Source organism: Macaca thibetana, chromosome 4 (genome assembly GCF_024542745.1).
Source record: "Macaca thibetana thibetana isolate TM-01 chromosome 4, ASM2454274v1, whole genome shotgun sequence".
Taxonomy (NCBI): Eukaryota; Metazoa; Chordata; class Mammalia; order Primates; family Cercopithecidae; genus Macaca; species Macaca thibetana.
In genome coordinates, this window is record NC_065581.1 from 7481520 (window position 1) to 7505037 (window position 23518).

Here is a 23518-nt window from a genome sequence, read left to right on the forward strand (position 1 = left end):
AGAACCTTGAGATGTTTCTTGAGATAACTGAGACATCCTAGGATCTCATCTAATCCAGATTAGAAATCATGGAGTTCGTGGTATTTGCTGTGTAAAGTCTTCATTTTAAAACACTAGCATTCGCCTTTGCTCCGAGTGTGCTAAAAACAGAATAGAGAATGGTGGGGCCGTAGCCATCTGTTCTATCCCTTTCCTGAGTTACTGAATCTTTTCAGAGAAGTTTCCCTAATGCTGACATCGGTATCAGGGTTACATCTGGAATCTGCCTCATTACAAAGTACCCCTTTTAAATAACCTACATTTGAAACAGATTTTAACCAAATGAACTTTTTGTATTTTAATGTTCTAATTTCTTAATTTAGATACTGTGTGGGTTCTAGTTCTGAGTTTCTTTATCCAATTAAAAAAATAATGTCACTTTAGTCCATGTTTAGAGATATTTGGGGCTCAGCAAACTAGCTTGGCTCTAGTTCTAGTTGTTTCGAGTGTCTGATTTGAAACATACTCCTTGAAATGTTCCTCACAGTGGCCCAATTCCTTTACACAAAACAAAATAGTAGAACCAGTGACTTAATAATGAACACACACACACCAGTCGTGTGTAGTGACTATGGATACGTTTTACATGTAGCTCTGAAAATTTGCATGGCCTCATGTTCTCAGTTTATTTTTACTTATATGCATCAACGTGCAATAAAAACAGGTTAGGGAAATAGTGTCACATTTGCTAACATTTCTGTTTAGAGAAATGAGGTTCATTTGGCTAAAGCCAAGTAAAGGCAGCAGATAGAAAATTCCAGAGAATTTTGCTTCAGGTGGCACTGAAGCAGAGGAGGAAGCTTTCTGTTTTTGTTTTTATTTTTCTAAATACAAAACCCTTTCTAAATTTTGAAATAGTTATAGACTCATAAGAAGTTGCAAAAATAGTACAGAGGGGTCTCTACTCAGTACCCAGCTTCTCCCAGTGGTGACATCTTATATGATTATAGTCATCATCAAAACCAGGACATTGATTGGCCCAATACAGTTAACCAGGCAGAAGCCTTCTTTTTAAGAACTAAAACATTGGTCGGGCATGGTGGCTTATGCTTATAATCCCAGCACTTTGGGAGGCCGAGGCAGGTGGATCACTTGAGGTCAGGAGTTCGAGACCAGCCTGGCCAACATGGTGAAAACCCGTCTCTACTAAAAATACAAAAATTAGCCTGGCGTGGTGGCACATGCCTGTAGTCCCAGCTACTCAGGAGCCTGAGGCAGAAGAATCGCTTGAACCCTGGAGGCAGAGGTTGCAGTGAGCCGAGATCGCGCCACTGCATTCCAGCCTAGGCAACAGCAAGGCTTTGTCTCAAAAAAAAAAAAAAAAAAAGAAGAACTAAAACGTTATGTTCCCATAAGGTATAGGAAAAACCCAGTTTGTGCGTAAGAGGCCCCATCTGGCATAACCGTACGGTGTCCCTATCACAGTGAAATTCCCATTAGATGAGAGTTGTGTGTAAATATGAAAGATCAGCATGTAACATGTTGAAGCAAGGGGAAGGTTAGCATTCGGTAAATGTGCCTTTAAAAGCCAAGCAAATTTAAAAGATAGTCCACAAACTTTGGTTCATGAATCTCCCTCTGTTTACCTTCTTAACTCAATAAGATCATTTTCAGTGAGGAAACTTACAGTTTTTGTCAGGCTTACAGTGGAAGCTCTTGCTTCCATTAATGCACAGGAAGCTTTTCCTTGATGTGAATGCTTTCTTTCAGGAATTGAAGTATGGAGATGGAATGCAGCTGACTCGGAGTCGAGACTTGGATGAGTGTTTTGCCCAGGCCAATGACCAGATGGAAATCCTCGACGGCTTGATCAGAGAGATGCGGCAGATGGGCCAGCCCTGTGATGCTTACCAGAAAAGGTATTGTCCACAGAGCATGGATCGGGCAGTCCCCATGAAAAAGAACACCACATATCCAGTTACACTCAATTCCATGACCTAGGTCATCCTTTGAAGGCAGCACAAATGTTCTCAAGGAAAGGCTTGCTTAGTTGGTATTTCGCAGCTTTATTATGTATCTCTAATACAATAAAGTGATCGATTCATTATAGATGTTAACTGTACCTCCCTTCAGAGGACAGAAAGGCCTTTTTTTTTTTTTTTTTTTTGAGACAGGGTCTCTTTGTCACCCAAGTGGGACTGCAGTGGCACAAATGTGGCTCACCGCAGCCTCGACCTCCTGGGCTCAAGCAATCCTCCCACTTCAGCCTCTCAGGTAGCTGGGCTATAGGCATGTGCCACACCTGGCAAATTAAAAAATTTTTTTTGTGGAGACAGGATTTTGCCATGTTGCTCAGGCTGATCTGGAACTCCTAGGCTCAAGCAATCCTCCGTCTTGGGCTTCCCAAAGTGCTGGGATTACAGGTGTGAGTCACTTAAGGGTCTAAAATATCAAGTCAAGCTTAGTTGAATAAATACAAAAATGAGACCCTTAGAGTTGGAAGCAGAGACTATAAGGCAGAAAAATGTAGTCTAAATTTGTTCTACTACTGCCTGGGGCTCAGGGTACTAGGAGAACTCCCAGGACAAAACTCATGAGAAAATGAAAGTTGCAGCTGGGCGCAGTGGCTCAGGCCTGTAATCCCAGCACTTTGGGAGGCTGAGGCAGATGGATCAGGAGGTCAGGAGATCGAGACTATCCTGGCTAACACGGTGAAACCCCATCTCTACTAAAAATACAAAAAAGTAGCCAGGCGTGGTGGCGGGCACCTGTAGTCCCTGCTACTTGGGAGGCTGAGGCAGGAGCATGGCATGAACCCGGGAGGCGGAGCTTGCAGTAAGCCGAGATCGCACCACTGCACTCCAGCCTGGGTGACAGAGCCAGACTCCGTCTCAAAAAAAAAAGAAAGTTACTCTCAGATTAGGCAAAGGCAGTGATGCTTTCTATGCTATTTCACGCTCTGAACCTCTTCCTAAGATTTAACTTGTATGCGATTAAGACTTAAGTCCTGGGGTAAAGAAAAAAAAATCTTCAAATACCATAAAACGTTTATAGCTTCTCTATTGACACGAAAGACTCAGAAAAGGGGAAATTGGCCCAGAATGGGTTTTCATAGGCTGTTTTCCTGCAGTGGTTTAAAGGTTTTTTTTTTTTCTTTTCAGACTTCTTCAGCTCCAAGAGCAAATGCGAGCCCTTTATAAAGCCATCAGTGTCCCTCGAGTCCGCAGGGCCAGCTCCAAGGGTGGTGGAGGCTACACTTGTCAGAGCGGCTCTGGCTGGGATGAGTTCACCAAGCACGTCACCAGTGAATGTTTGGGGTGGATGAGGCAGCAAAGGGTAAGTAGCTTCCTGAACAGCCCAAACCTGTGCAGGCCAGGCCCTCCAGCACAATGGGGTCAGCCCATGTGTTGGTGTGACGAAGAGTCTTCTAGACCTCAGGTGGCAGCAGCAGCTTGCTGTTTGCAGGATTTTCCTCCTACACAATTTGAAAAATGGTCTTCTATTTTGGAATGAATGAGATTTCAGTGTGGCTTGGGGACTCAACCTCATTGCTTTATAGTCATCCTTTATCACACAGGTCATATTTAACATGTGTAATTTAGTTAGTAGACTTTGAATATCCAGTTCTTATATTGACCCCCGGAAAAATCTGTTGTGGGAGTTTATGTGCTAAATAACTTCATTGTTCTATGTGAGTGGCAACTGACCTCATCTGTTTTACTCATAGGTACTTGAAAACCAGCCCATTGTGGTGGTTCATTTAAAATGTTCACAGATTGCAGGAGCTGGAAACAGTGAAACTAGCCGTTCTGGTTTGGGCTCATTGGTTGCTTACCTTATACTTTTGAAGTCTCAGTTGTCTCATTGTGCAACCATCACGTCACCGGTGTGGGAGTGAAGTAAAATAATGTTGGAAGGATCTGCTGATCCTTTCCCTAGAACTGGAGTTTCTGCAAAGTATTTGTCAAGACTAATGATTGTTGTGTTGTTTCATGTAATCATTATGTCCCATAATGAACAGGTGGTGGTAGAAATATGCCACAATCATGTAGATGGGAATTTTATAATGAAAACCTACTCCTAACCCTTCCCTTGAGAATGTGGATGTGTTAGAGTGATAAGTTGTGGAGAGACTGTTACGCAATGTAGATGTGGTCGTAAGAAAGCTGGTTTGTTTAGTTGTTAGACTAATTCAGCAGTGGTTCTAAAATGTCTCAACTTTAAAATTTTTGTGTATTCTTTCCTAAGTAGTGAGGACTTCAGTGACTAAACATTCATTCATTCATTCATTCAGTTAACTTTTTCTCCCATTTATTATAAAGAATATAAGCTATTACAGAAGGTAGGGCTTAGAGAGAACAAAAGTCAGTTAAAATATCAGAAACCTAAATACAAACCTATTTGTATATTTTTCAAATTTCCTTCTAATCTTTGAGCACGTTTCTTGAGGATTTTATATGTCTTGGCACCCGAGGGTTCAAAGATGATGGTCCCTAGTCCTGAAAATGAATATTATTGAAGAAAACAAGATGCATACCAAATGCCAAATTTCTGTCTAGATCAGTTATAATACATTCTTGCTTAGTTGGGAGTAGAGGGGAGGGTGGCCTGCTCCTGTGGAGTGGAGCAGTCAAAGGAAGACATGGCGGAGGTGATGGGGCTTAACTACGTCTTAAGGATCTGCAATGATGGGCAAAACAGCCTTCCAATCAAATTAGTTAATGAAACATTGTATCCCCTAAAGTTGTCTTAGTATGACAGTTATAAGAAGATGACAGCCTGTAATTTGTCATTTTTTTTTTTTTGTATTTATGTTAAGTGTAGCTTTTTAAGAATATAGTAATACTCAATGGTTTTAAATTTTGGAAAAGTATTACCACATGAATTCAGTTTTATGTCATTTTCTTTTTTTTTTTTGAGACAGAGTCTCACTCTGTTGCCTAGGCTGGAGTGCAGTGGCATGATCTTGGCTCACTGCAACCTCCGCCTCCCGGGTTGAAGCAATTCTCCTGCCTCAGCCTCCCGAGTAGCTGGGACTACAGGCGCCTGCCACCATGCCTGGCTAATTTTTTGTATTTTTAGTAGAGACGGGGTTTCGCCATGTTGGTCAGGCTGATCTCGAACTCCTGACCTTGTGATCGGCCCACCTTGGCCTCCTAAAGTATTGGGATTACAGGTGTGAGCCACCGTGCCTGGCCAGTTTTATGTCATTTTCTAACAGAAGCAATTGATAAGCGATGCTTTCCAGATTAGGCAGGCAGCCCTCATGGTTGCAAACAAACTAAAAGTTGTTTGATTGCTTACTGCAGGTTTGCTCTGGGATTTGCTCTGCCTCCTTTTCCCTTATCCCTTGTTCCCCTGCATTCTTTACCTTGTTCCCAGGAGACTGAGCTGCAGTGCCCAGCTGATAAGGGAACTGTTGCCCCAGCAGCCAATCAGGAGGCAGGCACTCCTGAGCCTTTGTTTTGTTTCCCCGATTTGTGTTTGCCGATGGACAGGTCAGATACTATACACCTGGCTGGTAATGAGAGGCGTGAGCCGGAGCCTGGTCTCGTTGCTAATGTCCCACTGCATGCACCTGGCTGTCTCTGGTTTAAAGCCGAGACAGCTGTGGGAGAGAAGGGTCAAAGTCCTGGGTAACCTTCTGTTGTCTGACTCTGAAATGGCTCCCTTTTCTGAAGCCTTGCCAAGTGTATTAGAACATGGATGTGGCTTAGAACAATGTGTTTTATGTTCTTACTGCAATCCCCGATTGGAATGTTTGCCCTTGGCATGTCCAAGAGATGACACAGGTGATTTGGAAATTTATATGTACTCATGCAAAAGAAGGGTGAGATAATGGATCTGCCCTAGTGTGAAACTGGTGGAGCAATGTGTGTGATTCTTATTGTGAAATATTTTTAAATTTGAGGCTCAAATAATAAATTTAGTCAGATTTAATTTTTTTAAAAAGGTAACTTAAGCCCACAATCCTAATATTGCCAACACTTATGGAAAGTGAATCTTTGAGTAGATATAGTAACTTCCCTTTAAAATGGGCCACAGGGAGTTTTACATCCTGAAAGGGAATGGTGTATGCTGGATTTTAAAAAGCCAATAATTACATCCATCAAGACAATATAAAGAAATAAACAATGAAAGATACTTTTAGGTCAACTATTTAGTTTGGGGAACAGTGTATGATTGCATTTACTCAGTGATTTTTGATGCACATTTAAGAATGATTAAATGAGTATTTTATAACATAGCGTACATACATATGCACACATATGTTCTGTGCACATGCTTGCTTGCCTGTGCACAGGTAGATTTGTTTTTCTTCAGAAGACATGATCTTGGTTTTAAGGTTCCCATTTCCAAATTTCCTCCTCTGCCCATCTTGAGCTGGGGTCAAACAAGTTGAGGGAAGTATTTGGCAACCCTGCATTAGCCATTTGGGAACCTTGAATCTTTAAAAAATATTCTGGCTTCAAAAATATTCCATATTTATAGGCCAGGCGTGGTGGCTCACGCCTGTGATCCCAGCACTCTGGGAGGCCGAGGCGGGCGGATCAGGAGATGGAGACCATCCTGGCTAACACAGTGAAACCCTGTGTCTACTAAAAATACAAAAAAATTAGCCGGGCGTGGTGACGGGCGCCTGTAGTCCCAGCTACTCAGGAGGCTGAGGCAGGAGAATGGCGTGAACCCGGGAAGTGGAGCTTGCAGTGAGCCTAGATCGCGCCACTGCACCCCAGCCTGGGCAACACAGCGAGACTCCGTATCAAAAAAAAAAAAATACTCCATATTTACATCTTTGGTTCTACCCGAAGTAAAGCCGTGATGCTGTATGTAAGTGAATCAGGTGCAAAGGTGCGAAAACAAAGGGTGCCTCTGTTTGTCTTTCCTTCCCAGGCGGAGATGGACTTGGTGGCCTGGGGCGTGGACCTGGCCTCAGTGGAGCAGCACATCAACAGCCACCGGAGCATCCACAATGCCATCGGCGACTATCGCTGGCAGCTGGACAAAATTAAAGCCGACCTGGTACTTTTCAGTGTTTCATTTTAGAGTCTTAATTCAAATTATCTACTGAAGGATCATGTAATTACTCAATCCCAGGGAGTTTCTTCTGAAACACTGCTATTATTTCTTTCCCAAAAGACTGGAAAGGTTTAGAAATCCCATTTCTTAAATGGGGAAGTGGAATTAGTAGCCCGGTTAGAGATTATGTTAACACTCGAAGGGGAGTTAAACGAGAGGCTGAGGGTGTGCAAACACTCATTTGCAGTGTGTGAATAAGTATCTCTGGAGGTGGCAGGTTGTTTCTGCAGTAAGCAGAACATCTTTTTGAACGGGAAATGCAACAGTCATATGCAGTAGTTTGTGTCATTGGTGAATCCTTTCCTAGGTGGTAATTAAAACATTATTTCTACTGAGCAAAGCCCTATCTCATCCTGACACCGGCTCCCGTGCTGAAAAAGTCAGACTTGAAACTGGGTTGAGAATTACAGCATAAAATCATAACTGATCTTAAGTGCTTCGTTTCCCCCAGGTCTCTACACTTGTAAATCACTAAACTTTTTTTTTTTTTTCTTTCAATCTTAGACCAAAGCTTCTCATCCTCACTTCTTCTGGCTTTTTGGGGGGCTTACTTTTGTCCACCTGAGCACCTGACCAACTTTCTCCTTCATTTCTGTAAGACCTAGGGAATCCTAAATCGTGTCTTTAAACTTTGAGACAATTTTCTAACAAGTGAGCCTGTAAGTGACCCTGATCTGGGCTTTCCTTTGTGGAGACGGTGCTGCCAGGCCAACAAGGGTTTGCTTTCCAACCGCCTAGGAAAAAGTCCCCATGGGTGAAATATTTCATAGAGCAAGTACTTCTTTCTTTGTACGGAGGGATCTGAGGCCAGTATCTGATGAAAAGGAGGTTGAGAAGGACCAATCTTTTCTATACAGTCCACAAGGGGATTTATATCTGCCTGCTTTTTGTTGTGTTCTAGCGTGAGAAATCTGCCATCTACCAGTTGGAGGAGGAGTATGAAAACCTGCTGGTAAGCTGATTTATTTCTCAAGTGCACAGACTTTCTGTTGTTTCCAATTCAATTCAGTTCGAGAACTACCAAGCACATCCTGGCGGGGAGGCGCCTGTTCATCGATGCTAATGTTGTTGCTGCTGCTGAGTTTCCTTTAGAAGTGAATTTTAAAAGTTGTTTTTTCTTTTTTTCTTTTAAGTAGAGACAGGGTTTCACCAGGTTCACCGTGTTAGCCTAGGTGGTCTCAAACTCCTGACCTCAAGTGATCCGCCCGCCTCGGCCTCCCAAAGTGCTGGGATTACAGGCGTGAGCCACCGCACCTGGCCTAAAAGTTGTTTTCAGGAGACAGTCCCTACTGCTGTTCTGTTTTCAAGTTGTGTCACATAAATGGCACTTGTTAAATACTTGCAGTTGAAGCAAGAAAACGTTGCCACTTGTGAATTGCAGTCTTTTTTATGAAGTCTAAGCAAAAATAAAAGTTATTTTTCTCAAGATAGAGGTCTACCAGATCATCACCACAATTTTATGACAGACTCTGTCATAGCAGTTACTTGATTCATAAGAGGAGAGATTTCCATTCTTCTGCCTATTTGTGTCACTGAATCTTTACTTTTTAATGTTTCCTTGTTGGCAATGATAATTTTAAATAACATCACTGGTGGTGACACAGTGATTTTCCTATTGGGCTGGGGTGTGAGTTATAGCACTTTGAATTTTTGGGGAGAAGGTAGGAAAAGCTTGATTTCTCTGAGTCCATTTTCCCCCTTATAGTCCAAAACTAATTATTGGTGGGTACAAAAATACAGTTAGATAGAAGGAATAAGTTCTAATAGTTGATAGTACAATAGGGATATTATAGTTAATGATAATTTATTGTATATTTCAAAATAGCTGGAAGAAAATATTTGTAATGTTCCCAACACACAGAAAAGATAAATGTTCGAGGTGATGGATATCCCAGTTATCCTGATTTGATCATTATACATTGTATGCATGTGTCCAGGTATCATGTGTACCCCAAAATATGTACAACTATATCAGTAAAAAATACCAAAAAAAGACCTTATGTAGAAGAATAAAAAAATTTAAGGCCAGACTTGGTGGCTGACGCCCATAATTCCAGCACTTTGGGAGGCCGAGGCAGGAGGATCATCTGAGGTTGGGAGCTCGAGACCAGCCTGGCCAACTGGTGAGACCCCGTCTCTACTAAAAATACAAAAATTAGCGGGACGTGGTGGTGCATGTCTGTAATCCCAGCTACTCAGGAAGCTGAGGCAGGAGAATCGCTTAAACCTGGGAGGCGGAGGTTGCAGTGAGCCGAGATCGCGCCACTGCACTCCAGCCTGGGCGACAGAGTGACACTCTGTCTCAAAAAAAAAAAAAAGAATTGCTGCCTTCTTATTCACTGCAAGTTTGGATAGGTCTTTTCCCATACCAGGTGGTCAGTGAATGCACAAGGTTAACATTTTTTCCTATCCGTGTGATTTTTTTTTTTTTTTTTGTAAAAGGGACTACAGGGTTAATCTATAAACCTGTAGAGAACACCAGTCATCCACATATTGTTATTTTAATGCTGCCTTTGAACTTCCTGTGTAGAAAGCGTCCTTTGAGAGGATGGATCACCTGCGACAGCTGCAGAACATCATCCAGGCCACGTCCCGGGAGATCATGTGGATCAATGACTGCGAGGAGGAGGAGCTGCTGTACGACTGGAGCGACAAGAACACCAACATCGCTCAGAAACAGGAGGCCTTCTCCGTAAGTTCGCCCCACGTGGCTGTAGACGCTTGCCTTGAGCCTGTTGCCTTGAAGAGCTGGGAGCTTGGGGAATGAACGGCCTATGAATAGTTTAATCAGCCCCTTGCAATTCAACTTTCTTTGAAATGGTCATGAAAAACGCTTCCTTCCTGAAAACTTCTCCATGTGGAGGCCATTATCCTTAGCAAACTTATGCAGGAACAGAAAACCAAGTTCCACATGTTCTCACTTAAGAGTGGGAACTAAATGATGAGAACACATGGATACATCGAGGGGAACAACACACACTGGGGCCTTTCGGAGGGCAGAGAGTGGAGGTGGAAGGAGGGAGAGGATCAGGAGAGATCACTAATAGGTACTAGGCTTAATCCGTGGGTGATGAAATAAACTGTACAACAAATCCCTATGATACAAGTTTACCTGTGTAACAAGCCTGCACATGTATCCCTGAACTTAAAATAATGTTAAAAAGAAAAAGAGGGGCAATACATTGTTTAATATGCCGGAAGAACATAGTTTGTTTAGAGAGGGTAAGAACTGGTACATTCAGATAACCCAGGGTGTGTGTGGCACTGCAGGAGGGTGGGTGGAAGCCTGGGATTAGAAAACCTCAGGATGGTTGTAGCTCTTCTTTCCTCCTGTGTCATTTTGAGTAAGCCTCAGCCACATCCTCACCTGGAGCAAACATCCTTTTCAGCCTTAAAAATGCTGTGATTCTTGGGGAAAACAGCATGATTCTTTGGCATTGTTCCTTTCCAAAATGCAGTTTTGTATTTCACTTTTAAAAAGTGCTATGGGAGTGTTGGAAGTTTAATGATGACTTGCTCCAAAGGATTTCTTATTTCTTCATTCACAGATACGCATGAGTCAACTGGAAGTTAAAGAAAAAGAGCTCAATAAGCTGAAACAAGAAAGTGACCAACTTGTCCTCAATCAGCATCCAGCTTCAGACAAAATTGAGGTAGGCTTCATGAGGTTTATATTTTTGTTAGGAAACAAAAAGGAAACTTTTCATAAAGTAAGACTATCCAAATGAGTAATTCTTATAAGACTTAAAGCCATGCCAACTTTATTTTTTATTCTGGGATCAATTCCCTACGCCAGGAGTTGGCAAACTCTTTCAGGAAAGGACCAGACAATCAGTATTTTAGCCTTTCAGGCTATTTGATCTCTGTTACAATTACTTAACTCTGCTATTAAATTGCAGAAGGAGACATAGACACTGTGTAAATGAATGTGGTTGTATTCCAATAAAACTTTATTAAAAAACACAGGAAGTGGGCCAGATGTGGCCCTTGAGCTATAGTTTGCTGACCACTGCCCTAGACTGCCATCTGTGGGCCATGCTCAAGGCTGATATTAGCTGGTAGCACTGGTATGGCCTTACTGCTTGTTAAAAAAACCAGAAACTTCCTGGCTGGGCACGGTGGCTCACGCCTGTAATCCCAGCACTTTGGGAGGCCGAGGCGGGCGGATCACGAGGTCAGGAGATCAAGACCATCCTCGCTAACACGATGAAACCCCGTCTCTACTAAAAATACAAAAAATTAGCTGGGCGTGGTGGCGGGCGCCTGTAGTCCCAGCTACTCTGGAGGCTGAGGCAGGAGAATGGTGTGAACCCGGGAGGTGGAGCTTGCAGTGAAGTGAGCCGAGATCGCGCCACTGCACTCCAGCCTGGGTGACAGAGCGAGACTCCGTCTCAAAAATAAATAAATAAATAAATAAATAAATGAGAAACTTTCATATCAGTTGGTAAGAATCACTGTCTTGAGCCCCCTAAGCCCTTTGCTTGGATGTCTTGAACCTCCCCATGATTCAGCAACCCTCCAGGAACAGGGCTTGGTGTGGCAAAGGGACGCCACTCTGGTGCTAGCCCCAGTGATGGTTCTGATTGGTCAGTATCTCTGCTATTCGGGTGATACATATTTTGACTAAGACTCCTCATGGTGTCTATTTGTGAAAGCTGATTGTAAAATCCAGTTTTGACCTTACCAAGAGTTATATGGTGAGAAATTCTCTTTCCAACTTTTAGAAAAATATCTGCTCGACTTAGAATGGGATAAAAACGGCTTACTAGCTTTCATGCAAGCTCACCTATCTCTTGGTGCGTACGCATCTGTACAACTGAGCTAGGCTAATACAGCTGACATTTTCTTGTTTCAGGCCTATATGGACACTCTGCAGACGCAGTGGAGCTGGATTCTTCAGATCACCAAGTGCATTGATGTTCATCTGAAAGAAAATGCTGCCTACTTTCAGGTTTTTATATTTAGGAATAATTTCATTACTATTTAGGTCTTAATACCTAATCTTTTGAGTGTGTTTTATAAAGCACTGAAAATAATCTTGAAAATGTTGCATAAATCCTCTCCATTGGTTTTGAGTGCAGAGGAGCATAGATTGGTAACCTTGCCATCAGTCCCACAGATAGTTTCCCGCTGTCACATACCTAAATACTTTCTGCACGAATTTTTTCCTTTAGCCACCTGTCAAAGAGAGGCTTAGGGATAACAGTCCTTGAAACAGAACTACTAGATGAAATTGCTCTTTGAGTTGCTGTTCATTCACTGATCACTCTGATCCTTCACAGTTTTTTGAAGAGGCCCAGTCGACGGAAGCATACCTGAAGGGGCTTCAGGACTCCATCAGGAAGAAGTACCCCTGCGACAAGAACATGCCCCTGCAGCACCTGCTGGAACAGATCAAGGAGCTGGAGGTATCGTCTCAGACCCAGAACCTCCGCAGCTGCGCCTGGTCAGGGAGATAAAACACATGCCTTGGATGCAGCTGGCTCTGATTAGTATTATTGTACAACTCACGCCCAGAGCCAAGCCAGCGCCTTCTTCAGCTTCCGGTGGCTTTTCTCAAAATGAACTTCTTTACATGCCCAACTACTCTTGACAGTTACTTTTGCTTCAGTCTGGGCAATTTGTTGAAAATAAGAACAGAGAGAACATTACTTCATGTGACAATTCCTTTGGGAAAGCATACTTCAAATTTTATCAACATAGCCATTTCACACAAGGATGTTCTTCCCTGCCCACTTAATTCCTGCCTGTGTAGCTTCTGGAGAGTGTTATCGTGAAAGGTTCTCCTGTTTCCTGCTGACGAATTTGTGACTTTTTACAGTTAATGCAACTGCAGTGATAGTGTGTCGTGTAGCTACATTAATGCAGTTTGAAAATCTCCTCTTAAACTCACAGGGTTCCTATGTTAAAGTATGATCTTTTTCACAATTGCAGAAAGAACGAGAGAAAATCCTTGAATACAAGCGTCAGGTGCAGAACTTGGTAAACAAGTCTAAGAAGATTGTACAGCTGAAGCCTCGTAACCCAGACTACAGAAGCAATAAACCCATTATTCTCAGGGCTCTCTGTGACTACAAACAAGACCAGGTGTGTACTCATTTAGAATGATACAAAAGTTTTCCCTGTCTTTACATGCAAATTTTTGTCCATCAAGAAAGCAACACTTAATCTAGAGTTCAAAAATCACCATAGTCAATGTCTTTGATCTATGAAAGCAGCAGCTATGGAACAAAAGCAGCAGCTCTGTTGTGAATCATATGGTAGTTGTCAATAATAAGGACAATAGTTAATTTTAGAACTTTTAAAAATTCATAAGGCTTAATACTTTTCTTCTAGTATGTAAAACTTGTCTGTGATCACTCTCATCTTTAAATTTCTGATAAAAGAAATGAGAAATGATACTTTTATGTTGCATATAAAGTAAATGTCACTCACTATGGGTGACATAGTGAGACCAAGTAAATAAAATGTAGCTTACTTCATGTATACCTTTTAGGCTCACATATATCATTTAAAGTGTCAGTATTGTTGAGTTGTATGATGATCAGTTTCATTTGAGGGGAACAAGTAAGGTAAAAGCTTTAATAATTTACATGTGTTCATCTCTGTTTCTATCTTTGAGAAAAACAATAAAAACACATACTTATGAATAAAGACAAACCCTGGGGCTGCTTGCCTTACAGAAAATCGTGCATAAGGGGGATGAGTGTATCCTGAAGGACAACAATGAGCGCAGCAAGTGGTACGTGACGGGCCCGGGAGGCGTTGACATGCTCGTTCCCTCCGTGGGGCTGATCATCCCTCCTCCGAACCCACTGGCCGTGGACCTCTCTGGCAAGTAAGTCATCCAGGTTCCCAAAGCCACGCATGCATGCATGAACGTGAGGGTGGAGGAAGAGGGCAGGTGCTTACATCTGAAGCTTGGACACACGGTGCCTTGTTATAATAACCATCTTTTGAAAAAAAAGGAACCTTGTGAAGGTCACCTTCACTTTGTCTTGCAAATTGTTGAAGAGACAATAGTTATTGAAGGATAAAAGGGAATGTCTGGCTGGGCGTGGTGGCTCATGCTTGTAATCCCAGCACTTTGGGAGACCATGGCAGGTGGATCACCTGAGGTCAGGAGTTTGCGACCAGTCTGACCAACATGGAGAAACCCCGTCTCTACTAAAAATACAATATTAGCTGGGTGTGGTGGCACATGCCTGTAATCCCAGCTACTCGGGAGGTTGAGGCAGGAGAATCACTTGAACCCGGGAGTTGGAGGTTGTGGTGAGCTAAGATCGTGCCATTGCACTCCAGCCCGGGCAACAAGAGCAAAACTCCATCTCCAAAAAACAAACAAAAAAAAGGAATGTCTGACTGCAGGGGGTTCAGAGTGAATAATACTTGTCATGTACTTCAAAGACATCATTTTAAGGTTCTCCTTTTCTTCTTAGAAAATCAATTGTTTTACATGTAGTCACAAATATAATATGCCTTTAATATCAACATTCACTCACTGTAGGAAGAACATTCATTTAACAGATTGTCCATGGCAGATTCCTTTAAACCATTTAGTATGGAAATCTTCAACCACACACAGAATAGGGAGAGTAGTGTAGTAAGCTGCTGTGCGCTCATGACCAAGCTTTGGGTCATTGGCATCTAATGCACCTACCATCCTGCCTTAGACCTCTGTCAATCACAAAGTTGCCAAAAAACAAGACAACAACAAAAAGTTGTAGTATATATGTCAGCCAATAATGTAGATAATTCAGAATATACTTTTGGGGAGTAGATGAATCCAAATCCATGAACTGTTTTCAAAGTTATACCTCCACCTGTTACTTTATGAGTGACTGTCGTAGGTTTTTGTGCAGTGGTGTGAGCATGTCCAAGTTTCCCATTTGGGATGAAGTGTGAAAGCCTGGCTCTAGCATGTTTTCCCTTTGTGCCTGTTAGGATTGAGCAGTACTACGAAGCCATCTTGGCTCTGTGGAACCAACTCTACATCAACATGAAGAGCCTGGTGTCCTGGCACTACTGCATGATTGACATAGAGAAGATCAGGGCCATGACGATCGCCAAGGTATGTCCTCAGGGCCACTTAAGCTGCCTGGAGGTAGGGCCGCGCTGCCCTCCGCAGTGCCTGTGTCCAACAGTTCGACCTTCTTGCTGTGTAGCAGTGCTTTTGTGTCTCATCAAGCAAGTCAGCTCAGCCCTCCTTAGAGGTTCTAGTCTGTCCAATAGAGAACGTGAGGGATTAGCATATGGCTGATTATGAGAGAAAGAGGTAATACTAATTCAGGTGGCCTGACAAGCAAGACCGAAGTGCCTGTGGAAAAGCCATGCACTCCTGTAAGATTCTGGACCCTATGCTCCTTCGATGTAATGGAAAGTTAGGTCATAAAGGATTAACTGGGTATCACAGAAGTAAAAGGTGGGATGGAATTCTTGGAAGAGCACCCTAAGTGTTAGTTACTCTAAATCAGTTGTTTTCAGATTGTGGTCTGAAGAGTCCTAGCAGGGGAGGGAGATCCTTTAGGAGTGACAAGGATGGAAGTGAGGAGAGGGGCACAGAAAATACCTTTTGGGGTCCCCTGAGCCCTTTTTCTCATTTTAGTTGGAGCAGCTTTGCTGGGCTCTGCTTTACATTTAGGGCTTCTGCATAATATTTCGCAAAAAGAAAAAAAAAATTAGCAGCCCATTCCTGTGGTTCTTGGGAGCAATGTCTAAGCCCTAAAAGACCTTTTATATCTTCATGAGCCTGTGATGAGTGTTGCTTTGAGTCCTATCTAGCAGGTGGCATTTTTGGCCAACTCTTCTTGATTGCACTGTGGGGCAGTCATAAATCCCAGATCACTTCTGCCTGTTTCCTTTCAGCTGAAAACAATGCGGCAGGAAGATTACACGAAGACGATAGCTGACCTTGAGTTACATTACCAAGAGTTCATCAGAAATAGCCAAGGCTCGGAGATGTTTGGAGATGATGACAAACGGAAAATACAGTCTCAGTTCACCGATGCCCAGAAGCATTACCAGACCCTGGTCATTCAGCTCCCTGGCCACCCCCAGCACCAGACAGGTCAGCTTGGGACATCTTTCTCTTTGTATCAACCATCCATACCATTTTAAAAAGAAAGGAGTTTGCATAAAACTAGTTTCAGAACCATTTCTCTGAATGCTATATAGCCAGTGTTCTTCATGCACTAAATGTTCAGAATTGATTCTGAAATTCAAAGGAAGAAGGTATACTTTTAGGTAGTGTGGATGTTTTTTGAGGCCTAGCACCTTGATAGTTAGGTATTCTCTGATTTTTGTGGCCCTAACTTCTTTTTACAGTGACCAAAACTGAAATCACTCATCATGGAACCTGCCAAGATGTCAATCATAATAAAGTAATTGAAACCAACAGAGAAAATGACAAGCAAGAAACATGGATGCTGATGGAGCTGCAGAAGATTCGCAGGCAGATAGAGCACTGCGAGGGCAGGATGACTCTCAAAAACCTCCCTCTAGCAGACCAGGGGTCTTCACACCACATCACAGTGAAAATTAATGAGCTTAAGGTAGGTGTCTGCTAGTATTTGCCTGATTTCCCTGTATATTTTTATTTACCTGCAAATGAATAAAAAAAAAATCCTAGTTTAAATGTTCTTAGGCAAAAATATTAATTTTCAAGAAAACAGGCTTCTGGCAGGATTTCCTTATGTCTTATGTTTCCAAATTTGTAGACGGTTATCAGGCGGGGGGTTAAACTGTTCGTTTGTGTGTTGCTGATCAGGCTACAGTTCATCTCAAAAGTTTTCACAAGCATTTCACGGCCCATCTCAAAAGTTTTCACAGTTTTTGGGTTGTTGAATCAGGCTACAGTCCATCTCAAAAGTTTTCACAAGCATTAAATTGGCTTCTTGCAGAGAACAACCTATGATATGGGTTAGACAGGGGGAATGATCTTTATTTGTAGACATGACACTGACATGAACAACCTATGATATGGGTTAGACAGGGGGAATGATCTTTATTTGTAGACATGACACTGACATGAAGAGATTTGGTTGGTGAGATACAATCTCAAAGCCATAGACAGAGTGTGACTACGGCCCACGTGTGTCAGCTCCTAACTCAGTGAGTTTTCTCCTCAACCAAGCCTGGGCACACGGCACTGGAAGGCCAAAATACAGATATTGTAAGTAAGAGGACCACATTTACAGTGCTAATGAGGCCATACTCAAGAAAGAAATAGAAGGTCAACTCCTCTCTCTTTCTTGAATCCTTTACTTTTAGTGGACTTTTTAAGGGCAAAAACGGTCATCAGAATCACACAGCTCCAATGCAGAGTACTAACCTCTGTGGGATCAGTATGCCGACACTGCGGTATGCAGTTGTGTTGCTTAGTGACAGGGGTACATTCTAAGCAATGCATGGTTAGGCGATTTGGTCATGCAGGCATCGTAGAGCATACTTACACAAACCTAGAAGGTATAGCCCACTATACACCTATGCTACAAACCTGTAGGGCATGTTACTGTACTAAATACTGTAGGCAATTGTGACACAATGGTATTTGTGTATCTAAATATATCTAAATGTCAAAAAGATACAATAAAAATATAGTATTGTAATCTTATGGGGGCTGGATGCAGTGGCACATGCCTATAATCCCAGCTACTTGCTTGAGCTCAGGAGTTAGAGGCTGTAGGGAGCTGTGATTGTACCACTATACTCCAGTCTGGGCAACAGAGCAAGACCCTTCTATTTTAAAAAAATGTGTGTGTGTGTGTGTATGTGTTTATATGTATGTGTGTATGTATATATGTGTGTGTGTGTATCTTATGGGACCACCATTGTGTATGCAGTTCATCATTGACCAAAACATCATTATTGGACACATGACTCTACACACACAGTGGAGTACTATTTACCTTTAAAAAAGAAAGAGATCCTGGGGCCAGGTGTGGTGGCTCACACCTGTAATCCCAGCACTTTGGGAGGCCCAGGTGGGTGGATCACGAGGTCAGAAGTTCAAGACCAGCATGACTAACATGGTGAAACCCCATCTCTACTAAAACGTACAAAAATTAGCCGGGTGTGGTGGCGTGCACCTGTAATCACAGCTACTCAGGAGGCTGAGGCAGGAGAATTGCTTGAACCCAGGAGGCAGAGGTTGCAGTGAGCCAAGATCGCACCATTGCATTCCAGCCTGGGAGACAGAGCGAGACCCTGTCTCAAAAAAAAAAAAAAAAAAAAAACAAACAAAATAGAGATCCTGCCATTTTCAAAAGCATGGATGAACGTGGAGGACATTATGCTAAGTGAAATACACCAGACACAAATACTGCATGATTTAACTTATGTGTAAATTCTAAGAAAAAAGTTGAATGCATAGAAACAGAGAGTAGGATGGTGGTTACCAGGGGTGGGGAGGGAGGAGGAAATGGGCAGATGTAAAGGATACAAACTTGCATTTGTGTGGAATAAATTAATCTAGAGATCTAAATTCAGCAGGAAGACTACAGGTAGTAATCTTGTAGTGTGTTGTATATTGAAATTTTTCTAAGAGAGTAGATATTAGGTGCTCTTACCACACATACAAAAAAAGATAACCATGGAAAGTGACTGATATGTTAACTTACTTACCTGATGTAATCATTTCACTGTGTCTATGTGTATTAAAACAGCATATTGTACACCTTAAATATATACAGTAATAAAAAGAATCAGACAGCTAAATCAAAAGAGCTTTCCTTCATTTTTGACAGAGTGTGCAGAATGATTCACAAGCAATTGCTGAGGTTCTCAACCAGCTTAAAGATATGCTTGCCAACTTCAGAGGTTCTGAAAAGTACTGCTATTTACAGAATGAAGTATTTGGACTATTTCAGAAACTGGAAAATATCAATGGTGTTACAGATGGCTACTTAAATAGGTAAACTCAGCTATTACTAATCTCATATTTTCCTTTTCTCAAGCTTTCTTTTTGTCAGACTTCATTTGCTTTAGATGCTTGCCTTACAGTTTCTCTGTTACTAGAGATTTACTTACATCCTTCGGTGGTTTGGAGAGCATGTTAATTCCGCTAGCCTCACATGTTAATTCCACTATTCTGAACTATAATGTTATCTTAGAACTAAGTTATGCTCTAAGGAGAACTTGAGAATTCTTCAGTGAATACAAAACGTTGGTCTGAATCACAATAGATACAAAAAAAAGACAAAATAAATTTTTATCTGCTTTGACATTGTTCTCTTTCATTACTAGCTGTGAGAGCCAAATCTTCACAGACTAATTCTGTCACTGGCAACTTTATCTACTTCTTTTTTCCTTTCCAGCTTATGCACAGTAAGGGCACTGCTCCAGGCTATTCTCCAAACAGAAGACATGTTAAAGGTTTATGAAGCCAGGCTCACTGAGGAGGAAACTGTCTGTCTGGACCTGGATAAAGTGGAAGCTTACCGCTGTGGACTGAAGGTAACTTGAAAGCTTATAACCGTGGCCCAATTTACAGGAACTAATTCAGAACTGAGCTCCCAATTATAAAGCTTCACTAGGTTTTCATGAGTTTTGAGGATTATTGGGTTCCTGTGGCCACACAGGTTGACATCAGTTGTCATCTGTATAACTCTGTTTTCCAGACTGTGTTAGCAGGAACTATATGAGAAAGTAAGTCGTGATGGGATTATTTTGGGGAATGCTGAGTTAAACTGGTTTCTTTTCTGTGGGACTTCTTAGAAACTTCATATACATTATAATTGTAACAGGATAGCACAAGGAACTAGATTATTGGAACAAATACTGGGAAATGCAATTCAGTAAATGTATTTTCCTGGATTGACTGTTAACACTTTAAATTATGAATATTCTAAAGTGTTTTGTAAACTTTTCCCCCCGATTTGGTGACTGGTGGTGTAGCATACAATGGGAGAAGGGATTAATTTGCAATCTTTTTTTTTTCATCTTGCAGAAAATAAAAAATGACTTGAACTTGAAGAAGTCGTTGTTGGCCACCATGAAGACAGAACTACAGAAAGCCCAGCAGATCCACTCTCAGACTTCACAGCAGTATCCGCTTTATGACCTGGACCTGGGCAAGTTCAGTGAAAAAGTCACACAGCTGACAGACCGCTGGCAAAGGATAGATAAACAGATCGACTTCAGGTGTGCCAGCCTCCTTCCCGTCCTTCCCCATCTTCTCCTCTTTTGGTTGTTCACAAGATAATGTCACTTGAGGGGAGCCATTGTAGAAAACAGGTTTTGTTTTTTGTGTAAGTTAGGCATAACAGATGCTGTTTTCATGGACTGCCTGTATGCAGTTTTGTTAGAAATGGAAGGAGAATGCATGGCAATAGCCAACCCTGTACAGGCCAGGTGCCATCCAGGGTCTTAGAGAAACAGCAGAAGCCCTTTAGCCAGCTCTTTTGTGCCCTATAAACTCTTGTTATGACTCTTGGAAGGAGTAGCTGCTTTGAGTTAGCATTCTTCAAAAGTTTATGAAAATGAAATCTTAGACCAAAAAAAAGGCCTTTCTGCAAATAAGAGTTTAAAAAAAATCTCTGGAGTATGAATTTGCCTATTCTGGAAATTGTATATAACTGGAATCATACAATATGTAGTCCATTGTGACTGGCTTCTTTCACTTAGTATCATGCTTTCAAAGTTCATCTGTGTTGTAGCATGTTTCAGTACGTCATTTTCTATTTTTTTCATGTGTTTTTATGATTGAATAATACTCCATTGTTTGGCAGTACCACATTTTGTGGATCCTTTCATCAGTTGATACCTGAGTTTTTTCCAGTTTTTGGCTGGGATAAAAAGTGCTGCTATGAACATTCATGTATAAGTTTTTGTGTGGGAATATGACCAGTTTTCTTGGGTCTATACCAAGTGAATTTCTGGTTGACTCTCTGTTACATATTTTAGGAACTAATAAGATAATCATTTTATTGTATCTATTTCCCCCCAGATTATGGGACTTGGAGAAACAAATCAAGCAATTGAGGAATTATCGTGATAACTATCAGGCCTTCTGCAAGTGGCTCTATGATGCTAAACGCCGTCAGGATTCCTTAGAATCCATGAAATTTGGAGATTCCAACACAGTCATGCGGTTTTTGAATGAGCAGAAGGTATAAGCCAACTTTTTGTTCCATAGCTGTTTTGAGATTAATTGGGTGTAATTCGTCTTCTCCTCTGGCTTTTGCATCAGAGCCTAGGTTTGAAATGATGAATATTTAATATTATTAATCCGTTTTGTGAAGGCTTAAAGAATGCCCAGAGGAAAAGCAACTGAGATGTCTATAAGGAAATGCAATTATGAACATAGAAATAATGTAATATTGTTCTCTTCATGTTATCATAAATCATCTTTATAAATTGAGGGGATAGGCCCAGAAAACAGGCTGAACAGAAAATAAACTCTTACAGATAGTAAGTTAAAGAGCTTGCTTCTCTTTTTGGAATGGAAAAAATGCTCATCTCCTAAGCTCTAACTATAAGAATATGAGACAAGTATATGTAGTAATAAGCTGAAAAAAAAGGTACACATAACAGTGGTAAAAGAGTGAAATCACATTTATTTAAAAATACTTGTATGCATTAACACTGGTAAATATTTTACTTTTTGTATAGAACTTGCACAATGAAATATCTGGCAAACGAGACAAATCAGAGGAAGTACAAAAAATTGCTGAACTTTGTGCAAATTCAATTAAGGTATGTTGGTTTCATAAAGAATGTTGGTGTTTCACCAAGATTATTATTAACTGCATAACTTGCTGATTTGTTGTGAAGAGTATACACTTCTTGAGGATAGTAATTATGGTCTGTATATATTCTTTTCTGAACAAACCATAAAAATTAAAAATCTGTTAGCTTCAATTTATTCTACATTGGTAGTATCCATTTGAATGGCTGGTTTCTATTCTTCGACTGGTGGTAGGTGCTGCATTCTTCATTTAGCATACAAAGATCTACTGCTTGGTTTAGTAATGGTTTTTTGTTTGTTTGTTTGTTTTGATGGAGTTTCGCTCTTATTGCCCAGGCTGGAGTGCAGTGGTGTGATCTCAACTGACTGCAACTTCTGCCTGCTGGGTTCAAGTGATTCTCCTGCCTCAGCTTCCTGAGTAATTGGGATTACAGGCACGCACCACCATGCCCAGCTAATTTTGTATTTTTAGTAGAGACAGGGTTTCTCCGTGTTGGTCAGGCTGGTCTTGAACTCCCGATCTCAGGGGATCTGCCTGCCTCGGTCTCCCAAAGTGCTGGGATTACAGGTGTGAGCCACCACTCCCGGCCGGTTTTGTAATGTAGTATTAGCTGCTTGGCCACTAGTGGTGCATTGTCTTTGGGGTTGGCAATTAGACATGCAGTCCAATGATTTGAAACTGTGGAACTGTAGCTGTTAGTGATGCTTTTTAAGTCCATGAAGAACACTTTTCTTAAACTTCATTATGCTGCAGGATTATGAGCTGCAGCTGGCCTCATATACCTCCGGACTGGAAACTCTGCTGAACATACCTATCAAGAGGACCATGATACAGTCCCCTTCTGGGGTGATTCTGCAAGAGGTATATATGTCATCGCGTATCTCTTAAAACCTGCCCCTCCTTCTTCTTCCCTTTTCCCGGTCTCCTGCCTGTCTTCCTTACCATCGCTGATTTCATCCCGTTATAGGGTATCCACTTTAAGAGGTTTAATAGCAGGTTATGCGCCCTCCGGTGTGAGTCATTGATGTATGACACATTTTCAGAAATGATCAGTTATTTAGAGTCTTTGTAGAAACTGGGCTTAAATTTGTGGGTTTGATGAGAGAGACTTCTAAAAAGTGGAAAATATAGAAATTTCTAAAAGACAGCCTCTTCTCAAACATGTCAGAGACTATCGCCTGTCAGATGGTTTAGGGGAAACAGCCTGGAGAGATGAGAATGGGATGCATTTTTGGCCCTTTGTTTTGCTGTACTTTCTTTTGCTGATTTTGGAATGAACACACTAAAAAAGAGAATTCACTCTTCATAATCTCACTATTTTAGAAAACAAAATTGGTCAAATTACATAGGACTTTTTTTTTTTTTTTAATGCAATATCTTTTTCTTTCTTTCCTTCCTTTTCTCCAAGGCTGCAGATGTTCATGCTCGGTACATTGAACTACTTACAAGATCTGGAGACTATTACAGGTTCTTAAGTGAGATGCTGAAGAGTCTGGAAGATCTGAAGGTAATTTACTACTATCTTTCCTTGGAGCATCAACAAAGAAAATAGAATAGAACCTTATTATTACTTCCACATTATAACGTGGATTTGGACACATCCTGGTAAAACTGTATTTCCTCTAAAGGTTTAATATAATACTGCTTGTTTGTAAGTCTGGGGTTATTTCCATGCTCCAATACACTGCTTTAAATGAACTTAAGTAATATTCATAATATTGCAACAACTTTGCTAAACAAGTCATTTTATTTAATGTTTGGTCAAGGAATTT

At 41.4% G+C, this 23518-nt stretch overlaps 1 protein-coding gene across 2 annotated transcripts in view; it reads left to right on the top strand.

The window, feature by feature from the left end:
* The window catches only part of DSP (desmoplakin), a 45333-nt gene that overhangs the window by 14048 nt on the left and 7767 nt on the right, over positions 1-23518 (top strand). For both annotated transcript variants that reach the window (XM_050787448.1, XM_050787449.1), the window contains exons 3-22: positions 1750-1898; positions 3141-3315; positions 6874-7002; positions 7961-8011; positions 9590-9751; positions 10608-10712; positions 11915-12010; positions 12342-12467; positions 12994-13146; positions 13743-13897; positions 15004-15130; positions 15925-16126; positions 16384-16610; positions 18804-18970; positions 19374-19512; positions 20006-20199; positions 21005-21167; positions 21670-21753; positions 22500-22607; positions 23155-23253. In XM_050787448.1, the coding sequence (XP_050643405.1) occupies positions 1750-1898; positions 3141-3315; positions 6874-7002; positions 7961-8011; positions 9590-9751; positions 10608-10712; positions 11915-12010; positions 12342-12467; positions 12994-13146; positions 13743-13897; positions 15004-15130; positions 15925-16126; positions 16384-16610; positions 18804-18970; positions 19374-19512; positions 20006-20199; positions 21005-21167; positions 21670-21753; positions 22500-22607; positions 23155-23253 (2811 nt within the window). The remainder of the gene's footprint in view (positions 1-1749; positions 1899-3140; positions 3316-6873; positions 7003-7960; positions 8012-9589; positions 9752-10607; positions 10713-11914; positions 12011-12341; positions 12468-12993; positions 13147-13742; positions 13898-15003; positions 15131-15924; positions 16127-16383; positions 16611-18803; positions 18971-19373; positions 19513-20005; positions 20200-21004; positions 21168-21669; positions 21754-22499; positions 22608-23154; positions 23254-23518) is intronic.